The sequence below is a fragment of the Galleria mellonella genome, unplaced genomic scaffold, assembly GCF_026898425.1.
Source record: "Galleria mellonella isolate WM207_F2 unplaced genomic scaffold, CSIRO_AGI_GalMel_v1 utg312, whole genome shotgun sequence".
In the NCBI taxonomy this organism is placed as follows: Eukaryota; Metazoa; Arthropoda; class Insecta; order Lepidoptera; family Pyralidae; genus Galleria; species Galleria mellonella.
In genome coordinates, this window is record NW_026442074.1 from 10,824,607 (window position 1) to 10,848,113 (window position 23,507).

Below are 23,507 nucleotides of genomic sequence, written 5' to 3' on the forward strand. Positions count from 1 at the left end.
TTTTTTAAACATTACATTTTAATTTTAATACTGAAAATGTGAGTGATTTTATTTTTGTTACCATTTAGTGCTTTAACGGTTTTACCAATCACTACGAAATTTAATGAGACGTATTCCAGTCATGCCGATGACATTTCAGGTAAAAGTCAGTCTATTGATTGACTTTTACCCGAAATCTTATTATCTCACCTAATTTTGAAACAAATTTCAAATTTGTTTAAATTTGTTATTTCTTTAATTTTACATATTTGTTTTCACGTCACGTTCCACATGGGGCAGGGAGTAATAACAGAGTAATAAAGGCTTGTATCTTTATGTACAAATCTGTTTAGATATTTTATATTATTAAGCAGCAAATATCGTGTGATACAATACAGGACAGTATAATAACAATAAAAAATAACTCACCAGTCTTGGTCAATTCAACAAACTGCATAATACCCCTCAGGTTGTTTCTCCATACCCAAGCAATCTCTTCTTCCACAGGCATCTTACAACAACTGAGCCCAACAGAAATTATCGGCGTATTGTATCTTTCACGTAACAAATCTATTAAATTTCCATGCACTATATTTATATTAGATGACGTGCAGTCATATTTATTGCTTGGATTTCTGTAATCCTGGTACTTCTGCGCGAACTTCTGGTACACACCCCTAGATAACTCAGGATAAGCGACATCCTCTGTCCCCGAAGCTAGTTCTAGAACGAGATCGTACTTCTCTGCTGTCAGCATATTGATAAATGCCTTTTCTCTAGTGTAATTCGATAGAGGATTGAGATTTTTATTTGTTAGAAAATTGTAAAGGCTGTCTCCGAATTCTTCTTCTAGCAGTTCCACCTCGCATTTGTCAGTACTGTCGAACTGTTTTAATAATTTCTCGTATAAGATATCGAGGTTTGGTATGAAGTGTAGGACGGTGGTTTGGAGGAGTCTTTGATGGATGGGTTCTCCTATTGTGTACGCGGTAGCGACATGCCGAGCGAAGTTCAGCACCATCTCCTGGCCTAGTGGTTGAGAGCCGTAAAAGCTGCTCATTATGGCGATGTGGAATTTATTTTCTTCTGGTGAACCGACCTGGAAATAAGCTAAGTTTTAACGAAACAGTCCCAAATGGACGCACTGGTTTGGTACTATTGTATACTAGTTGCTCGCCTCTACTTCACACGGTTTTTGGAAAATAAAATACAGCCAGTTCCTTGCTGATAATGTTTTCTATAGGTGAAGGAATTTTCAAAATAGGTTAATTATTTTTTTAATTTATTATCATTACAAACAAACATACAAAAAATTAATTTTCTTCTGTTTATAACATTAGTTTAGTCAAAATGTTAAAGTAAAATTATCCTGCCAATATCTATGATTATATTATATGTTTACTACAAAACAATTCCCAAATCAGAACATTCAAACAATATTACAATAATTTATTTACAATGTTATTACCCAATTTTAATGGTTGTATCAGAGTGATGAATTAGAGTTGAAACCCAATGTCGGGCATATTAGGGCAGAAAATATTGTATTTTCTTTCTTACTATTTTTTTGTTTATGTATGCTTAACTAACATGAAGCTGCAAATTATTACAAATACTATATAGCTGTGAAAATAATGTTGTACTTTTAGCACCTTAACGGCTTAAGAGTGTTCATAATTTTTTTTCTATGCAACTTAGAATGGTAAACTAGTTGACGGCCCACCTGATAGAGAAGAACATAGGCTACTTTTGATCCTGGTCACGTGGGTATCGTGTAGTTTGTTAATAAACGGATACGCACCTGATCCGTCATCTTCAGCTGATGGAAGGTGGCAGTGGTGAGGCTGTCCCCGGACCTGAACTCCGCGATGTCCGGGTACTTGTTCTCGAGGTCTGATAGCATCGCGTACAGCTCCAGCGGTGTGTGGTACCGAGTATTAACTACGTTGTCCAGGACTCTGTAGAGTTGGAGTCAGGATTAGAAGCCGCTTTTTTTAATAGGCGATAATGGAATGGTAATCTCGCCTGCGGTAACGGTATTCGTTGCCGGGGCACCAGTGAGGGACGATAGGTGAGAATGAAAAGGCAGGTCAGTAAGTCCGTCGTGATGAATCATATCGTGATGAATATACCTGGAATTCAGCACGATGATTTCCAGGTGGAACCACGTCGACTTGACAGGGTATATTGCTAGCAATGGGATTGGTAGTTCGCATTACTAAATTTATATGGTCTCTTTGACAATAGGCATATTGATTTACATAATGAAGTCCCGGATTCGATTCTCTATCGTGCCAATTTAGGAAACGTCTTTTACAGATAGTGCCGGGTCAGGGTGTTTCTTTTTTATACTACGAATGTGGTAAACTAGCATACGGCCCATCTGATGGTAAAGTGTTACTGTAGCCTGTGGACGCTTGCAATACTAGGTGTGTTCCGAGTTGTGACTCTAGACGTTGTTACCTGGTTCCTCATAACACACAGTATTTTACACATTTCACTGTATTTACAGTAGACAATTTTATTCATCTTCTGTTAAATGATAATTGAGGATACTTCTAAACCTAACATTTATTGGCTATGTGAATCTAGGATTGCATAACAGAGCCAATTGAAGTAAGATATATTAGTTAATCCGAAAAGTGGGGAAAAATCGTTGAGAATTATCCAAAAATAATAATTGAATGAATAAGTATCCTTTATTTGCATTATACAATATAGACAATAAGCGAGACAATAAATGTAACGATACAGTTGTATAAGTACAGTAAGGCGGTCTTATTGCTGAGAGCAATCTTTACAAGATAACATTAGGGTGATGGACTAATTGTTGTACAAGTATGTATGATAATATTGTTTTCTCAAACATGCTTGGAAATGTGAGCATTATTTTGACAATCTTCTTCGAGATAAATCAAAATTGCCGTACTGGCCAGACACATGCGGGCAGCGGCCGGCAAAAGTTGTATGAAAATCCATATCTGTCGTGTTTTGCGGCCAGATAAATTACTATGTAAACTCATATCTGTCCTGTATTTTAAAAATGGAATGACCTTTTACTTCGAAACATGGCTACCAAGTAGGTTTAGTATTTAAAATTCGAACTGGCTTGCAAATAGAAAGCTGTTTATTGAAAAAAAAAAAAACAAAGTAACATTATGGCGCGTGAAAAATTATTATCATTCGTTATTCGTCATTGAATTTAAAAAGTAAAATTGTGTTTTTGTATTCCGCGCATTGTTTGAGAAAAGTACTATACAAGCCTTGGCTACACCTAGGCATTGATGGACTCCATCCATCAATGCCTCAGTTGCTGGCCGCTGCAGTAATGTACTATTAATTAAGAAAGTAAAACATTAGGGAAGAACTAAAGATTCGTGAATGCAATGTGAGCAGTAGCAGTATATTTTCAATACTATTTGAACTTTAAATTAAGTGGTTTATGTATTTATTTATTCTTTATTGCACAATAAAACTTTGCACAAGTGGCGAGCTTAATGCCATATGGCATTCTCTACCAGCTAACCATTAGGTAAAAACAGAAAGCGTATGAATAGTAAAGGTGGTAATTATTTTTTTATACCACTGAGGTGGCAAACAAGCATACGGCCCATCTGATAGTAACCAGTTACCGTAGCCTATGAACACCTGCAATACCAGAGGTATTACGCTCGCGTTGCCGACTCTGAAGAAACCTCTTCCCAAAAGACTACATAGGGTTCTTCAAAAGGGGGGTACCCTTTTGAAGAACCTTATGTAGTCTCTTGAGAAAACCTCGGCAGGGAGCTCATCCCATAACCTGAGTGTTTGTGGGAGAAAACATTTCTGAAACCGCGTTGTACGCGACATTTAGGCTGTAGGGTATGAGGGTAAAAATTATGTGACAGTTATAGTAACACAGTGGTTAGGAGAGTTTAGTGCAAGCTGACAGTTAGTGCAAAGAACAACACACTCAAAATGCTATACGTGCAATTGTTTATTATATGAGCACATGACACTTACATTATAATAGTAAATATTATAAAGAATAAGCATATAGTCAGACGTTCTCAAACTTTTGTTACAAAACGAAAAGAAAAACGAAGCGAACGAATTTGTGCTACAAAGATTTTTCACTTTCGTGAACACAAATATAAATGATTTGCAATTAATTTGCCCAAGTCTTTAAGAACTCGTTCAATTGATCATCATCATCATCATCTCCGTCATCACCTGTCCACTGCTGAACATAGGCCTCCCAAATAGACTGGCATACGGAACAGTCCTAAGCTACCTGCATCCACTGACTCTCTGCAATGCATTTGAGGTCGTCAGACCATCTAATGGGAGTTGCAAGCGTACACTGCGCTTGCCCGTACGACTTCGCTACTCAAGAACCTTTCTTTCCCATCGATTGTACGGTTCCTTGAGCTATTTTACCAGCCCATTGCCACTTCAGCTTGCTTATCCTTCGCGCTATGTCGGTTACTTAGGTTCTTTTAAGAATATTTTCATTTCGGATTCAGTTCAATTCAAATTCAATTATTATTCTAACCAGTTTGAGAACCTCTGAACACATACAAATAATTAAAATTAAACACAATTAATCACAATAATAAAATAATAAGTACAATCGTAATATTTTCATTAATCACACTTTTTATGAGATCACATTTTTTTTTTATAATTCAATTATCACATATCAAAATAATTTTACTTAGAATATTCGAAAAAAAAATTAACAATAACATTCGACTGTACTTAGGAATGTTTAAGAAATATATTGAAAAAAAGAATTACATTAATATAATAAAAATAAAAAAATAAAATTATAGGTCATATGGCATATATTATAGAGTGATACATGTGATATGATGAACTTGACAGCCTCTTCAAAATTATCATAATTAATAAGAGTTTATATTTGACTTTGTTATATTTTTTTTATATAACTTAGAATTTATATAACTTAAAACAAACAAGCTGACGGCCCACCTGATAGAAAATGGTAACCGTCGCCTATAGACATGAGCAGTATCACGGACATAATAGAGTATACTGTTTCGCCCATGATAAACGTTGCCATTCCTGAGGACTAAGGTGTTATTCCTCTGTACCCAGTAAATTCACGACATTGCTTCTTGCAAAATTTCATGATTCTAGGTCAATAATGGTAAGTATCCTATAGGATTTGATTGCCTTTGCGAATGTCAAAATATGCGATATAAATGGAACAAATTACTATATATTAGATATTATACTATATACTAGAAATTAGTGACAAATCTATACACTCAATCGATTAGTCGTTTATTGATGTGTACACATTCAGATTCAGACGGTAGTCTTAAGTTACAAGGTACAGAATCTTTAAGGAAGGAGTGAGTACAATGGCGGACTTGTCCCATAAAAGGGATCTTTTCTAGTCAATCTTTGAATGTCTGACAGAAATTGTGTATTGGTGGAGAAAAAAAAAACTAATTAAAAAAAATAGTAAAATAACAGTTGATACAGTTACCAAAACGAGCACAACATTGATACTGGACAACATAACACATCTTAATGATACATAATATAAAACAAATAATATATACATAATAATACATAAATACAAAACCAAACATATATACAAACATACAAGAAAACTGTCTGTAAAATAATCCCAGAGTGTCTTGAGATAGTTTTAAAGAAATGGCGCGAAATAAACTTTAAACACAATAACTATTTTTAATTTTGTTTATAAATCATGGCGTATGTCATTGTCATCATCAATTTGACTGTCAAATATACACTCTTTAGTAATAAAAAAGTCTAAAACTACAGATTATATAGTTAATTTTAAACTTTCGCGTTGTTTACGCATATTTTTAAATACACAATTGAGACTTAACGCGATGTAAAAGCTTTTACAGGTAAATAGTACCTACATATCATATTCTATATAGGTCCTGTCGTGACCACGTTTTTCTTCTTTTATACAACTTAGAATGGCAAACAAGCTGACGGCCCACCTGATGGAAAGTGGTAACCGTCGCCTATAGACATAAGCAGTACCATGGACATAACAGAGTATACTGTTTCGCCCATGATACTCTCCATGCGTTGCCATTCCTGAGGACTCAGGTGTTATTCCTCTATACCCTGTAAATTCACTACCACATCCCACCCTTCAAACCGAAACACAGCCATGCAAACACAACAGCTTCACGGTAGAAACACGAATGGGACAGAGGTGTCCAAGCAAACGAGTTTTGTACAAAGTCTCCCTGTGATAATTGTCGAAACGTCAGCAATAAAGACGTAGGTATGTAGGTACCTGTAAAACCTTTTACAACGCGTCAAGTCCCGATTGCGTATTTAAAAATAGAATATGTATATGACATTACAAGCACAAATATAGTAACATTAAACCAAGAGATTGCAGTGTCAAAGCGAAATGAACTGTGTTACCGTTCACACAAGGCACACGGCGACTTACCGGAAATCGTAAGCAGAGGACCAGTGCTGTGGATCGTCGGCCATCAGCGTGAAGTTGTAACTCAGCGACCCGTTCTCCGGTACAATGATCTGTTCTGTGACCGATTCGTAACTGGAATTAAAAGATATATATTGCTTTATTTTTTTTTCTCTATTCAAAAATGCCTATGTATTTCTGTTTGCCTAATGGTTGATTGGTAGAGAACACCGTCCGGTGTTAAGTCTGCCATATGTTAATTTTTTTTTTTATACAACTGTACCCTGTAAATTCACGCCATATCCCACCCTTCAAACCGAAACACAGCCAAGTCAGTAATGGAGACTGAGAATCCCATTGCTAGCAATATACCCAACTAGATCGACCTCCTCGCGGTTCCCCCTGGAAACTATCATGGTTAATTCCTGATGAATTCATCATGATGAGCTAACTGGCCTGTTTTCATTCTCATCTATCACCCTTCAATGGTGCTCCGCCAGCGTATCCCTTTAGCGCAGGAGGGGTTACCATACCATTTTCACCCATCAAAAAAAAAACAATAAAAAGTATATATATATCTATTGCATCAATTTTGTTAAAATTCTTATGGAAAATAATGTGAAAAAAATAAACCATTTCAGTAAATAAAAGACTTTTCCTAATTGGTTAATACACGATGGAGTTACGAGGAAAGAAAAGAGATATAAAAAAAAGTACAATCTCTTCTGAGGTTGATAAGAACAGGACTAAGTATCCGGCATCGACGCATAGATTACTCTCTAGAGGAGACCAGGCCCTCTAGACAAGTGGCAAGCGAATACGTTGATGGAATCGACATCGTGGGTAAAGTAAAGTAATGAGTCCGTAAGACATCCGGCGTTGCTATCTCATTCTATCTCACGAACTCGACGAATTCGCTTGCCAAGAGGTACATTATATACTTTCAGACATGTATTTACCCTTAATTTGAAGCTCGTTCGCATCTTAGGATGGATATCATCATCTTAGGACCGTAAGGATAACAGGACACCTTTTAAATGCGCCTACAGTATTAATGTAGCCATGTAGGCTAGTTTTTGTTATTAAAATAAATAATTACAAGAATCAAATATGGCTGTGTGGTGTATATCTTGAACCCAACTCTGAGTGTTGCGTGGTACTGACCCGTCCCTGGCGGCGGTGATGTTGTAGGTGCCCGGCAGCAGCAGCCGCCAGTAGTCGCCGTCGCGTCCGCTGCGGACCGCGTGGCGACGTCCGCTCACGGAGATGGTCGCGTTGGCCAGCGCGTGCCCGATGTGGCTGTGCACGAACCCGTGTACCCCTTTGTGCACCTGATGAGGTTCGTAAGCATTTTGTTTGTACAGGCATTTCCATATTTAGTCTCGAAAGACTCATGCACGAATAAGGATGATAGGGGGGAAGAAGGGATTGTTAGTAATAAGGATTAGCAACCCCATTGCTAGCAATAAACCCTATCAGATCGACCTTCTCGCGGTATCCCTTGGAAACCATCATGGTTGATTTTTGATGAATTCATCACGACGGGACAACTGACCTGCTTCATCCTCACCAATCACCCCTCACTGGTGCCCCGCCGGTGTATACCGATAACGCAGGCGGGGTTACCATTCCATTATCACCTATTAAAAAAAGCCCACTGTCACTTCAGTTTACTTATACTTGTTCACATATTTATCAAGAAAAAAAAAGTTTTGACCACAAAGAAGTGAAAATATGTATTAACTTGAAGATGTAACAAATGATTAAATACTATATTAATATGTATGTTTATTTTTTGAATGTTTGTGTATAATTAACTACATTATACTAAAACATAAATAATTTTATTTTTTAAACCGCCATCTTGTACCTCTGTACATTATAAAGGTTGGCTGGTAGAGAATGCCTTTTTTTATACAACTTAGAATGGCAAACAAGCTGACGGTCCACCTGATGGAAAGTGATAATGGTCGCCTATAGACATGAGCAGTACCATGGACATAACAGAGTATACTGTTTCGCCCATGATACCCTCCATGCGTTGCCATTTCTGAGGACTAAGGTGTTATTTCTCTGTACCCAGTAAATTCACGCCATATTCCACCCTTCAAACCGAAACACAGCTATGCAAACACAACTGCTTCACGGTTGAAACACGAATGGGACAGAGGTACCCAAGCAATCGACTTTTGGACAAAGTCTCCCTCTGGTAAAGTATTATATTAGCCTATAGCATTAAGTTTGTCTTTTTTGCCACATTTTATTGTTCAATATAGTTTAAATAAATAAATAGATAATATATTAAATGTTTCATCACCTGTTCAATGTACTGCAGGAGGGCCTCCTTGTTGTCCTGCCAGTAGGTGGGCAGGTCGGAGGCGGGCGGGAACTTGGTGCAGCCCAGCTCGAGGGTCAGCTCCATGTCGTTAGTGTGCATGTAGTTCCAGTCCTGCATACCGCCGGCTAGCACGTACCTGTGCAATCATCAAGTTTTTTTATATGCAACTTAGAATGGCAAACAAGCTGACGGCCCACCTGATGGAAAATGGTAACCGTCGCCTACAGACATGAGCAGTAACATGGACATAACAGAGTACACTGTTTCGTTCCCCATGCGTTGCCATTGCTGAGGACTCAGGTGTTATTCCTCTGTACCCTGTAAATTCACTGCCATATCCCACCCTTCAAACCGAAACACAGCCATGCAAACATATCTGCTTCACGGTAGAAACACGACAGCAAAAAACAAGACAGAGGTGCCCAAGCAAACGACTTTTGTAAAAAGTCTTTAATATGTAAAAGTGAAATAGTTACCTCGCCTGCGCTAATGGTATACGCAGGCGGGGCACCAGTATGATACCAGATAGATGAGGATGAAGCAAATCAGTTGGCCCATCATGACGAATTCAACAATTATTAACCACGAAATGCCGTCCCAATGATCCCCGCATAGAATAGACCACACCTTGATTTTCTGTACGTGTCGTAAGAGGCGACTAAGGGAGGGCAAGGGATGTGCAGAAGCGTCTGTCTTAAAACATCTCTAAAGCCTAACAGAGATTGCCAATCCGCCTGCCAAGCTTGACAACTACTGGCAAAACCCCCCAAGGGGAGGCTTATGTTCAGCAGTGGACAGTTAAAGGCTGATATGATGACGATGATGATAACCACGATGATTTTTAGGGAGAACCGCGTGGACGTCGATCTGATAGGCTATTTTTTTAGTAGGTGAAAATGGAATGGTAACCCCGCCCGCGCTATTGGTATACACCGACGAGGCACCAGTGGAAGATGATAGGTGAGAATGAATGCAGGTCAGTTGACCTGCCATGATGAATTCGACAATTAAACATAATGGTTTCCAGGGGGAACTACGTGGAGGTCGACCTGAGAGGATATATTGCTAGCAATGAAGCAGTTAGACTCTACTACTAACAACCCCTTTCCACTCGCAGTCATTAAGTTAGGCATATCGCTATGGATAAATGAGGTCCCGGGTTCGATGCACGGTCGAGTCAATTTAGGAATTAAACCATTCTGAATTGGCTTAAGTAGCCTGCCAACGTATATACGTACAGAGGTGTCGATATACGATAGCGTAGGCGGGATTAGTATTCCATTATTGTACATTATGTTAGTAATGGGGACGTCAATCCCCATTAACAGTAATATCATCTTATTATTATTTCACTATATTAATTTAGTTTAATCGAACAACTTACCATTTAGCGCCGTTGGTGATACCGCCCGGGAACTTCTCGTTAGGCAAATCCTTGCATGGCCGTGCTAAATGCATTTTGCGGTGAGCCTGTAAATATTTTTTTTTATACAACTTAGAATGGCAAACAAGCTGACGGCCCACCTGATGGAACGTGGTAACCGTTGCCTAAAGACATGAGAGTACCATGGATATAATAGAGTACACTGTTTCGCCCATGATACCCCCCATGCGTTGCCATTCCTGAGGACTCAGGTGTTCCTCTGTACACAGTAAATTCACGCCATATTCCAACCCTTCAAACCGAAACACAGCCATGCAAACACAACTGCTTCACGGTTGAAATACGAATGGGACAGAGGTACCCAAGCGATCGACTTTTGTACAAAGTCTCCCTCTGGTAAAATATATATGGTATTTAGACGGTATAACCCTTTTTTCCGCAGTCGGGTAACGGATCATACTTACGTCCGAGTACAAGTGCGCCAGATGTACGAACAGATCGTTGTCCGTCGTGGGGTTCTCGTGTCCGCCGCGCATGTCCTGGTTACCGTCGAACGGGTAGTTGGCGACCAGCGCGCCGCCGTGCAGGTTCGCGGACAGCACGAACGGTATCGACTGCGACCACCGCATCACCGCTTCCGTCTCCGGCTCGAAGTTCGCGTTGCTCTGGGCGTGTGAGATTTTTTTTTAATTTGTGACGTCATTTGACATTTTTCAATCGATTTAAAAGTAGATAGATATTCTCTATTGTTTCCTCCAAAAGATTATAATAGTAAACTTATTATAAATACAAACAATTACAAGAAATAATCACAGTGAGAAAACAATGAGCGACCTTATCGCTGAGAGAGATCTCTTCCAGGCAACCTTTGGATGGAGAGGAGTAATTATAAACAGTTTGATCGGAGGCACGGTGAAATTCTATTATTTCTAAAATATAGAGATGTGATGTAATAAACTTAGGTGTTATTCCTCTGTACCCAGTAAATTCACTGCCATATCCCACCCTTCAAATCGAAACACAGCCATGCAAACACAACTGCTTCACGGTAGAAACACGAATGGGACAGAGGCGCCCAAGTAAACGATTTTTGTACAAAGTCTCCCTCTATCTGTATATATCTCCCTCTATATATACCTTAGTCAATCCGTACTGATCCGGGAAGTTCCTGTTTAAATCCACATGGTGACCGTTCGATCTACCCTTCGTACCGCTGTAGTCACCTACAATTAAAAAAAATATTATATTTATCATGTACTAATTTTTACCCGCGGGGTCGCGCGACCGCTATATGTTCACTGATAGTGTTAAAAAGTAACCTATAACCTTTCCCATGCGGGGCGAAAGGGATAGATAGATACTCTTTATTGTTTTCTCCAAAAGATTACAATAGTAAAATTATTCTATATATAAACAAGTGATAGCAATGGAGTTTGACAGCCCCATTGTTAACAATATGCCTTATTAGGTCGACCTCCACGTGGTTCCCCCTGGAAACTATCGTGAACAATTCTTGTTGAATTCGTCACGATGGGCCAACTGACCTGCATTCATTCTCACCTATCATCTTCCACTGGTGCCTCGTCGGTGTATACCGATAGCGCGGGCGGGGTTACCATTCCATTTTCACCCATAAAAAAGAAACTGCGGTTGCCAGTCCGCCTGCCAAACATGGCAATTACAGGCATAACCTTCCAAGGGGGAAGTTTATGTTCAGCAGTGGACAGTTATAGCTGATATGTATATACAGATATCAGATCGGCATCCATATTACCCATGCCTAGAGAAGAGTAATTAATTAATTTATTGCGGGTACTTCTCGAAAACAACATTTCGAATGGAGCGGTAAAATCATAAAAAAGTGACTGGAGTTTGTAAATAAGCCTGTTTAGTAGAATTTATTTCTATTCTATTGTTTCCCTCAAAGAAAATTATACCAGGTGGTTGGAGTACCAACTAGAGCAGTAACTCCCAACCATCTGGATGAGTGGCGGTCCCCCACCGTGCTTTTCAAGGCACTTTCTTCCACGCACAACCACTCTTTGGAATCAACTTCCAGCAGCAGTATTTCCGAACCGATACGACATCATAACCTTCAAGAAAAGAGCATAATCCTTTTTAAAAGGCCGGCAGCATACCTGCAGTGCTTCTGGTGTTACGTGTGATCATGGGCGGCGGTAGTCACTTACCATCAGGTGAGCCACATGCTCGTTTGCCTCCTGTGTTATGAAAAAAATTACTTACCTACGACTGCCCTTTCATAACCATCAGGGTTCATAGTGGGCATCAGGTGTATCCTGGTGGTGTTGAGTAGACGCTGCACCCTCTCGTCTCCAGCCACGTACTGCTGACAGAGGTACTTCGCTAGAAGCAGCAGCAATTCGCGTCCGACCACCTCATTGCCGTGCATGTTGGCCACGTATTTGAACTCGGGTTTGCCTGTCATTACAAATATTTATTATAATTTTTTTTTTTAACATTTATTATATAAGTAGGTACGTATTATATATATTTATAGTGTATGTATTTATGTAATATTTTATTATATTTTTTATTTAATTGTATATTTGTTTATGTATTAATAGTTGTAGCACTTCAGCTGCCCGCTAACGAAATTCTTTCTTACTGTACTGGGTTGACTGGAAGAGATCTCTGTCAGAGATAAGTCCACCCTTGCTCACAATATTTATAAATACATTATTTTATATGTAACTTACAAGTGCAATAAAAATACATATATATTTATTTTTTAAACATCCCTGGATAAATTAACTTTAAGACAGTCAACAGAAAATATAGTAACTAATATATTTTGACATTTATATTATATTATAACGATTGTATCCTATAAAAAAAAAAAAAAAAACTAATTCAGTTGCAACCAAACCCGTTATTTTGATTTAAAAACTAAACTACAGAATGGATCTTGATTTTTTTTTATACAACTTAGAATGGCAAACAAGCTGACGGCTTACCTGATGGGAAGTGGTAACCGTCGCCTATAGACATGAACAGTACCATGCACATAACAGAGTATACTGTTTCGCCCATGATACTCCCCATGTGTTGCCATTCCTGAGGACTCAGGTGTTATTCTTCTGTACCCTGTAAACTCACGCCATATCCCACCCTTCAAACCGATATTGATATTGATAAAATTTCTATAGAGCCAAAGGACCATGTTGGGGATTATGATGGGTTTCCAGTTTTATGGTGAATAATAAATAAATAATTGTATTATAATAATGAATTGCTTCTACACTGTAAGTATATATTTTCAGATAAAAAAAAGTATTTCTAAATCGGTTTACAACTGACGGAATTATAAGGTAAAAAACTTTAAAAAAAAATACAACCGAGCTGAGAACCTTCTTTTAGAAGTCGGTTAAAGACACCGGTTTTGACTTTGAAGGCATTTTCAAAAGCTTAGTAATTACTGGCCAGATATTTATTATACCATTTTTTAGAGATGTTTTCTAGTAATTTCAATATGTGTAAACAGTTCCACCAAGTACCCACATTTACGATTTTTTTTTATTCGTTATATCTCCGTCAGTTATAAACCGATTTGGAAAGTTCTTTTTAATCCGCAAGAAGGCTCAAGAAAGTATGACAAAATCAGAGTACCCAGATTGGACCCAATTTAGGAATTTTCCATATATATTCCAATACTCCATTGCTAGTAATATACAAGGTCAACCTCCGCAAAATTCTCTGGATATCATCGTGGTTGATTATTGATGAATTCATCACGATGGACCAACTGACCAATTTCATCCTCACCTATTTTCACTCATACGCAGCCAGTGTATGTCAATAGCGCAGACAGAACTACCATTCCAATATTATCCATTAAAAAATACCCCTTTATGAAAGTTATCTGGGCTATGGTTTCAGAGAGTAATGTCTCCACGTAATTACTTACCGGGTATATGGATTCCTGGGTTCCTGGTCACCTCCAACACGTACAGTTTCCGACCCTCGACAGATTCCCCTATACTCGTCAAGTTGGTAATGTCAGGATACTTTTCGTTAAGCTCTCGGAGATAGGTCTCCATCTTCAGATAGTTGTGGTGGACAAAATCCGGCTCTGAAATGCCGTCGATGTCACGCTGCGTCCTCTTATGCTCTAAAGATTATCCCCAAGACAAAATCATGTTTTTGTGTGTAGTGTGTAGGTTTTATATGCAGTGTACTTCATAGAATACCAGTAACGCCATCTAGCGTACATTTGTATGTGACTGAACTTAAAGTTCATATTTGTCACAATAGATGGTGCGCAATTCATTCTTAGTGTCATTTTGCAAAACTAGTAATATTAATGAAAAGATTTTTTTTTGAATAATTTTATTTAAAGAGGACATACACGAGCAATCCAAATTACCATTTTTTTAAATAGCAGGTGCTACTAATATAGAACTTTTTGGACCTTTTGTGACTTTGGACTTTTTGTACCAACATAGAACTATTATTACATTTTATATAAAAAACAAAAAACTAACCAAAACTGGCACTGTGGAAGAATAAAATGATATGGTAATAAGATAAATTAAAAAAAAATAATTAGTATAAGAAATATTGGTTCATTCGAATAATACAAAAATAGAATAAAATAACAAGACAAAGACAAAAAAAGTAAATATAATGTTTTAAAACTCATTACTTTTTTAATTAAAAACAAAAATTCATAACCAAATAATTTTGTTAGAAGTGACTACTCGAACACGTTGTTATAATTATTTTGTACTCAATTTGAAAAATATTTAAATATCATGCTATTTACATATACTACAACAAAATTAAGTCGTCAATCAAGTCACATGCCCTGCAAGTCTAAGATTATGGCCAATATTCATACTTCACTCACCAGTTCATTAACTAGGTACTATATAAAGAGTATCTTATAACGTACCTTTTTAAAAGACATCAGGATGTTCTCAATTTAAATGTAGTTTTTTTTTTATTTTATAGCTAGGTTCATAGATTAAGGGCAGTACCTGCGGATGCTTTCTACGGCTAGGTACCATGTAAAAAAAACTCAATAGAAACGCGACAATTAAATAAAAAATTAAACAAAAAAATTTCTTGTTCAAATAAACGTAATTATAAGTATTTTTTAATAGAACTTTTTTGTGAATTTATTTTCCAGTTCAAAATGCAGTTTCAATTAAGAACAAGAAAAAAAAAAGCTGTAGCTTTAAAAAAAAAAAGTATTTACGAGTTAAAGATGAAAAATGACAATTTTTAATTTATACAGCTGTTGCTTTTAAATTATTAATTGTAGTATGTTTTTTTTAGAATTTCCTCAAATTTCATACAAAAACCTATTATACTATTAACTATTTACATACATGCAAATATTATTAGTGATAAAAGAGTGTATTTTGGATAGTGTTATATTGTTATTAATCGAAAGAAATGTGTTTTATTTAAGTGTTAATGCAGTTTTAGAGTGTGATTTTATGTGACTATATACAGTTTCAATTTTGAAGGAAAAGTACGAAAAAGAAGAAAGAAAAACGAATTGGGATAATCATTAAAGCATAAAGTGGAAGAAGTCATAAATTAATTAATACCATCACCAAAAAAAAAAAGTAAACAAAGAAAAATAAAAAAAAAAAATTAAACACCAAAAAAAAAAAACAAAAGATATATTCACGAAGTTTTAAAAATAGTTGTAACTTCAACTAAGTAGTATTAATGAGTTTAAGTCTTATTAAGAAGTAATAAAGTCGAATATTCAATCGCAAATATATCTCGGATTTAAAAAATAACATAAACAGGTGTTAATTAAAACGGCTCAGCCAAGTTAGTACATGTAAACAAAAGTTTTATTCCCATTATAATAAACCTTTAGGTAAACGCCATCACAACTCTGTACAAATTGTTTATAAACTAGATTAGAAAAATGCTATGCTTTTTCATTTTTATTGCTTAGATCAAGCAATGAAATTGGCGCGTAAAATTATTTATAATCTTTTAAAGAATTGCCCTTCTAAAGGAACATTATCCCTAAATAAACATGGGTTGAATAAACATAATAATTATTAGATACCAGAGGGAGACTGTATAAAAGTCGTTTGCTTGAGCACTTCTGTCCTATTCACGTTTTAACCGTAAAGCAGTTGTGTTTGCATGGCTGCGTTTCGGTTTGAACGGTGGGATATCGCAGTGAAATTACAGGGTACAGAGGATTACACCCGAATGCTCAGGAATGGCAACGCATGGGGGGTATCATGGGCGAAACAGTATACTCTGTTATGTGCATACTGCTCATGTGTATAGGCGACGGTTACCACTTTCCATCAGGTGGGCCGTCAGCTTGTTTGCCTTATTATTTATGATCTGTGTGAGCTCACTCTGTTTTGTACAATCGTTTTTTATTTCCAATTAATATTCGACCCACCAATATTTAAACAGTGTTAAGGTTAGCGCGGGAAAAGCTCACGCTTCGATATATTGTACAATGTGGACTGAGCTGGGATGTTATCCTCTTCATACATCGTAAATATTGTATCCTCTATCCTTCTCTAACATCGGCGACTATTGAAGTGACTAGACTAGAGACATCTCATTAGAGTATGGTAGCTGACGCGTATCTGAGAGGGGGTGAGGTCAGATAGTAGCGGGCGGCAGGGAGTGTCCATACCGTACTTTAATACTGTGGTATTAGTGTGGGAGACTCGAAATATTTTGTCGTATTTCAACCCATGTTTTATTGGAGAAAATGTTCCATATCACATGTACAATATTCTCTTGAAAGAGTGTTAATTGTTTTAATTTACGTATTAATACCAGTTTTCATTGCACGAAAGCGATCTTTCCGTTATATGAAAGTCAAAATTTTACAATAAAGTACTTAATAAATTTACAATATTATACTAATCGTCACAGACATTGATTGAAATAGATGTCGCAACTGGACATACTTTGGGTGTCAATTTTTAACCCTTACTCATAAAAACTGAAACGTCCTACAAATCTATTTTATTTTGTCTGTCACTATCTATTTTAGTTCGTCTCTTTCTTTTTGACTCAAATTGAGAATTTAGGATAAAAGAAAAGGACAAAACACTAGCAAAAAATAGATTTATGACAGGTTTGACGTTTTTATGAATGCCGAAAACGGCGTTAGTTTAAAAAAAAAACTCCAAAAGAATCTATTGGGAGTTTGATAATTTAGATAATTTACAAAAAAACTTTTACAGCGAAGAGGGCTTTATATTGGCAGTTTTTCAACACCACAGTAAATAGTTTAGTACTGGTTTAGTTTCCATAAGATACTTGCGTCATCTATGGCCATCTATGTCTGTGATAATGGTGTTCATTTATTATATTAAAGTACAGTCAATGAAGAAGTAACTGAGCGTATTTAAATTAGCTAATATGTAATAACATATTTTTAACCTGTGCGCCTTTAGTAATTTCTTAAAATTATTATTGCCAATTAAGTGATATTTTATAACTAATAAAACAATCATAATATCACGAATGACTGTTAACATATTTTTTTTTTTTTGATGGGTGAAAATAGTATGGTAATCCCGCCTGCGTTAACGGGATACGCTGGCGGAGCACCAGTGAAGGGTGATAGATGAGAATGAAAACAGGCCAGTTAGCCCATCATGATGAATTAACTCGGACTATTAATTCGTTGCAGTAAACTGACATAAACAAATGTCACTTTCAAAAATAATGTTACCACACTTAATTTAGTAGTGGTGGCTTCATTCATTTATATTGTATAAAAGTCGATTGCTTGGGTACCTTTGTCCCATTCGTGTTTCAACCGTGAAGCAGTTGTGTTTGCATGGCTGTGTTTCGGTTTGAAGGGTGGGATATGACGTGAACTTACTGGGTACAGAAGAATAACACCTGTCCTCTTGAACAAGAAAAAATCTACCTATCTTGATTATTTTTTTTTATTTAAGCCCATAAATAAAAAAATAATACAGCAATACGATATGTGTAAGTATATTTGTTATTTATATATATTTATTCGTTTATATATGTAATTTTAGTATGTATGTATATCAATAATTACTATATTATTCTGACACTTCCCTATTTTGGGAAAGAATGCTTTTTAAATATCCGCCATATACACAAATATAAATAAATATAAATAAGCAATAACCTGCAACACTAGAACTGTCAGTTTACTGCATCGAATTAAAAGTCCGACTAAAGCCAAGCTTTTTCGATTTAATTATATACGTAATAGATATACGTAAATTAAACCGGTAGTTATTATATTAAAATATATAAAATTTATTAAATAATATGGTAAGTCTATTAATATGGAACATGTAAAAATATGGCAACACCAGTGTCCTCTTTTTAATATCTATTTTACTGTCAACGAACCTATTATGGTTACGATAATTAGGCGTATTATTTTTAAATTAAATATAGCTTTATATAAATTATGAAAATAATTTACAGCACTAATTATAATCTCTTCAATAATACTCAATATTTTTTGTTTTGGGGTCACACTTAGACCTTAATAAATATTTAATTTGTTTTTAAATTATTAATTATTAAATAAATGTTGTAATTCCTTTTAGCGAGGTGATCGTATATAATTATTGTATAGTTACTTATCAGAATTTAATAACAACCATTCACATATACAGATGCCGTGTGGTCCCGGCATAGAACGGGAACCATTCACATATACAGATGCTGTATGGTCCCGGCATAGAACGGAAACAATTCACATATACAGATGCCGTGTGGTCCCGGCATAGAATGGGAACCATTCACATATACAGATGCCGTGTGATCCCGGCATAGAACGGAACCATTCACATATACAGATGCCATATGGTCCCGGCATAGAACGGGATCCATTCACATATACAGATGCCGTGTGGTCTCGGCGTAGAACGCGTCACCCCTTCCTTTCCCGTGGGTGTAGTAAGGCGACTAAGGGAACTTAATGGTTGAAGGATAAACAACAGCGTCGCTGTTAGAACATTATCTGTCTACTGCTGAACATAGGCTGGGGAGGTGGGGGGGGGGGGGCTTTGGCAGTAATTGTCGCGCTTGGCAGGCTTATTGGCAATTGCAGTTGGCTTTGGTGAGGTTTTGAGAGCGATGCTGCTGCCCACCCACCATTAACCCTTCTTTGCATGTTTTTTTTTTTATTGATGAAAAAAATCAAGGTGATATAATTCATATTCAAAATTAAAGAAAAAATGGTTAAAAAAATAAATTTGACAGCTATGTTTTTTTTCTGCAATGGACATTAAAAAGGTATCCCAACACGATCGATTTAAAATGAACTTGGTCTTTTATATAATTTTTGGACATTCAATGTTATGATGGAAATTTCCACCATTATGCAAAGAACGGTTAAGTTCCTTTAGTCGCCTCTTATGACATCCACGGGAAGGGAAGAGATGGCCCATTCTATGCCGGGACCACACAGCATATACACATTTATTATTATTTAGTACCGTTGATACATATATAGATTGTTCTTTTTATCGAAAATTCTTTTTTTATTTTATGATAATATGATTTTTTTTTTTCAGGAGAAAAAACTTTTTGAGTCCCTATTGATGAATATTAAATTTAAGAAATGAGTTACGTTAATATACTGTATTACTATAATTATTGATATATACGTATGTAATTATTTACTCACACTCACAACAATTTTCTGTTTTTCCAAATGTTGACTGGCAGAGAAAGAAAGAGTAAATAAATAAACAGATGAAAATGACAAAAAAAAATATGTCACTATTAAATATAGTTGCCTATAATTACACACACACACACACACACACGCACGCACGCACGCACGCACGCACGCACGCACGCACGCACGCACGCACGCACGCACGCACGCACGCACGCACGCACGCACGCACGCACGTAACGCATAACGCATGTGTATCATTCATTGCACGCACGCACGACGCACGCACGCACGCATACGCAAATACGTCGTTATAACGCTAATTAATTTACGCACGCACAATTTACGACGCATTAAAATTATGGCAGTACGCATTGACACGCACGATTACGCACGCAATAATTTAATAATTAAATTATTGTACGCACGCACGCACGCACGCACGTACGCAAACACGCACGCACGCTCGCACGCACGCACATACATGTAATACATAACTTATGTGTATCATTCATTGTTAACTTCACTGAGACGGCATATTTAATATGTCGTATTAATTCTAATTAAATTAATTTAAGAACAATTTGTTGATATTAAAATTATGGAAGTATTTCATTGACATTTCGATTAACAGAAATAATTTAATAATTAAATTATTGTATTACATTTGGCACAAGTATACTGCATAATAGTTGCGCCCCGTTTGCGATAGAGGGCGGTACTCATTTGCATAAATGAAATTACTCAATATAACAACACTGGCAAGTAACTTGTCTTTTTAATTAGGACTCTAAGTAGTGTGCGATAGAAGATATTTTACAATAAACAAGTTGTTGGCTATTTTGGGGCAATACTGTATACATATTTCATTTAAAACTAAAAGCTAGTCGAGACGCAGATAATTCTAATTACACTATGAACACAAATCAATTACCATTTAATTTTGACAAATTGACAATTTTTGTTTGACTGTCATGAAATATATAATTATAAAACCGGCCTTTATTTATTTTAGCGTGCAGTAAAATATTTATCCCTTTATTCATAAAAACTAATACCTTTTACAAAGCTATTCTATTACACTGTTTTGTCACTTACTTTCAAATTGAAAGTTTAATACGAAAGAAAGGGGGGGGGAGGGATTGTTAGTAATGGAGACTGAGAATCCCATTGTTAGCAATATCAGGTTAGCAGGTCGACCTCCTCGCGGTTCTCCCTGGAAACTATCATGGTTAATTCCTGATTAATTCATCATGATGGGCTAACTGGCCTGTTTTCATTCTCATCTATCACCCTTCACTGGTGCCCCGCCGGTGTATACCGATAGCGCGGGTGGGGTTGCCATTCCATTATTACCCATTAAAAAAAAATACAAAAGAAAGAGACAAAACAGTTATTGAACAGAAACATTGAGCTAAAATACTGAAATATTGAGCTATTGAGTCAAAACAGATTTATGAGAGATTTGGAGTTTTTATAAATAAGGGGATAAATGTTTAAAAAAAAAAGTTCGTCGCCAAAAAGTTTGCTAATTAGAAATGTAGCAGAAATTCATAGACTTTTGTGAGTGATCCCTTACATACTATGAGAGAAGAGAGCAGTGCTGATGCCAACATGCTTTTTTATTTATTTATTTATTTTATATTTATTTATTTTACACCTCCACCACTACTATCCTTTGATAGCGGTTTTTATATGTATTTTATTATACAAATATTTCTGTACATTTTATTGCTAGATATAATATTTACAAATAAAAATATACAGGGTGAAAACGATCCTATGTATAATATAATATAAGTATGGAGAAGTATTTTTCACAGAATTTATTAGTAGAAAGCTATTTAAGTACTAGCGGCCAGTCCCGGCGTCGCACCGGTGGACATTTTTAACATTTCCCTTCACTGCTCTGCTCCTATTGATCGTAGCGTGATGAAAAGTATACTATAACCTGCCCAGGAGTATGAAGAATAATTGTACCAAGTTTCATTAAAATCCGTCGAGTAGTTTTTGTTTTATAACGAACATACAGACAGAGAGACAAAAATTTTACTGATTGCATTTTTGGCATCAGTATCGACCACTAATCACCCGCTGATAGTTATTTTGGAAATATATTTCATGTACAGAATTGACCTCTCTACAGATTTATTATAAGTATAAACTAATTAATTTCATATAATAGTAGCATAACAATTTTAAATTTTTCACCGTTTCTAATTACATTTCTGTTTTGCCAAAAACTGACTGCAAGAGAATGCTATATAGTATTAAGCCCTTCTTTTGTACAAGACATTTTTTTTGGAATGTGGTCAGTAAAGAATATACTATTTAATTTTTTTTTACAACACAGGGGGCAAGCGAGCATGCTCCTCACCTGATGGTAAGTGACTACCGCCTCCCATGATCACCCACAACACCTACGGCATCGTAGGTGTCCTGCCAATCTTTTAAAAAGGAATATGCTCTTTTCTTGAAGGTTATATTGTCGTACCGGTTCGGAAATACTGCTGCTGGAAGTTGATTCCAAAGAGTGGTTGTGCGTGGGAGAAAGTGCTTTGATATAACAGTATCTCGTTTCTTTGCAGATACATTAATTTTAGAACAGTTTATGTGATTTAGTAATAAAGTGAGATATTATACACATATCGTTTTCAACCTGTACATCAAAGATGCAAACACCAATGTGTTTACAGAAAATATTATTAAATTTGATAATATATTGTTTCGAGCGGGGATAGAACCCGCACCTTTGCCATATCGAGGCTGGTGAGCTATCACACAGTTATAATTCGAAAGTGATAATAAAAAAATATTAGAATTAATGTTTTAATAACATTTTCTATAATAAACAGAACAGTTTGTTTTAATAGGACATAATGAAAATAAAAACAAATTTTTGATTTTTTTTTATACAATGTAAAATGGCAAACAAGCTGACGGTCCACCTGATGGAAAGTGGTAACCGTCGCCTATAGATAAGAGCAGTACCGTAGACATAACAGAGTATACTGTTTCGCCCATGATACCCCCCATGCGTTGCCATTCCTGAGGACTCAGGTGTTATTCCTCTGTACTCTGTAAATTCAATTTATGTGATAAAGAAAATTTCCATTAAATTTGTTTTGCTTTTCATTATGTGCCATCGAAATAGATTATAATACATTATTGTTAAAATTTCATAGTTACACAAAAATGGTTAATTTCGTTATTAGTAAATTATATTTTAACTGTAAAAACAACCGAATCGATCCGTTCTCAAAACAACCGCTCATGATTAAGGGTTTGGATAGGATGGATCCTGAAACTAGTCGAGCATTGTCGACAATAATTAAAGATAACTCGCAGAAAGAAACCAACTTCTGTAGTGACAAAACCATATTATTAAAAAACTAAACTATTGAACAGATTTTATTAAATTTCTGAGTATATCCTTTCAAATAAAAATTAAATTTCCAAATAGGTTTCTAACTGACGGAGTTATGACAACACATGATAACACGACCGAAATGACAACCTCCTTTTTAAAATCAGTTGAAAATATAATATACAAGTCAATTCCTTTGTTTTTACAATTAAAATACTATTATTTTTTAATTTTTTTTAAAGATGTCTATATATATATATAACGGAAATATTTATGAGCTTACTATGCTTGTCGTTTCCGACAATCGTTTCGACTTCATTCGGAAGTCTTCGCCAGGGGGCGTACGGCGCTTTTAGT

At 36.1% G+C, this 23,507-nt stretch overlaps 1 protein-coding gene across 2 annotated transcripts in view; it reads right to left on the minus strand.

Annotated features, from left to right (window-relative positions):
• LOC113515242 (carboxypeptidase D) overlaps positions 1–23,507 on the minus strand; it is a 51,014-nt gene that overhangs the window by 9,516 nt on the left and 17,991 nt on the right. The window contains exons 7-16 of one of the 2 annotated variants that reach the window (XM_052896121.1): positions 14,060–14,224; positions 12,379–12,573; positions 11,272–11,357; positions 10,599–10,799; positions 10,135–10,220; positions 8,730–8,886; positions 7,577–7,743; positions 6,437–6,547; positions 1,781–1,937; positions 409–1,078 (exon numbers count right to left, since the gene is read on the minus strand). In XM_052896121.1, coding sequence (XP_052752081.1) covers positions 409–1,078; positions 1,781–1,937; positions 6,437–6,547; positions 7,577–7,743; positions 8,730–8,886; positions 10,135–10,220; positions 10,599–10,799; positions 11,272–11,357; positions 12,379–12,573; positions 14,060–14,224 — 1,995 coding nt within the window. Of the gene's footprint in view, positions 1–408; positions 1,079–1,780; positions 1,938–6,436; positions 6,548–7,576; positions 7,744–8,729; positions 8,887–10,134; positions 10,221–10,598; positions 10,800–11,271; positions 11,358–12,378; positions 12,574–14,059; positions 14,264–23,507 lie in introns of both variants that reach the window. The other variant, XM_052896120.1, reaches the window with a different exon arrangement.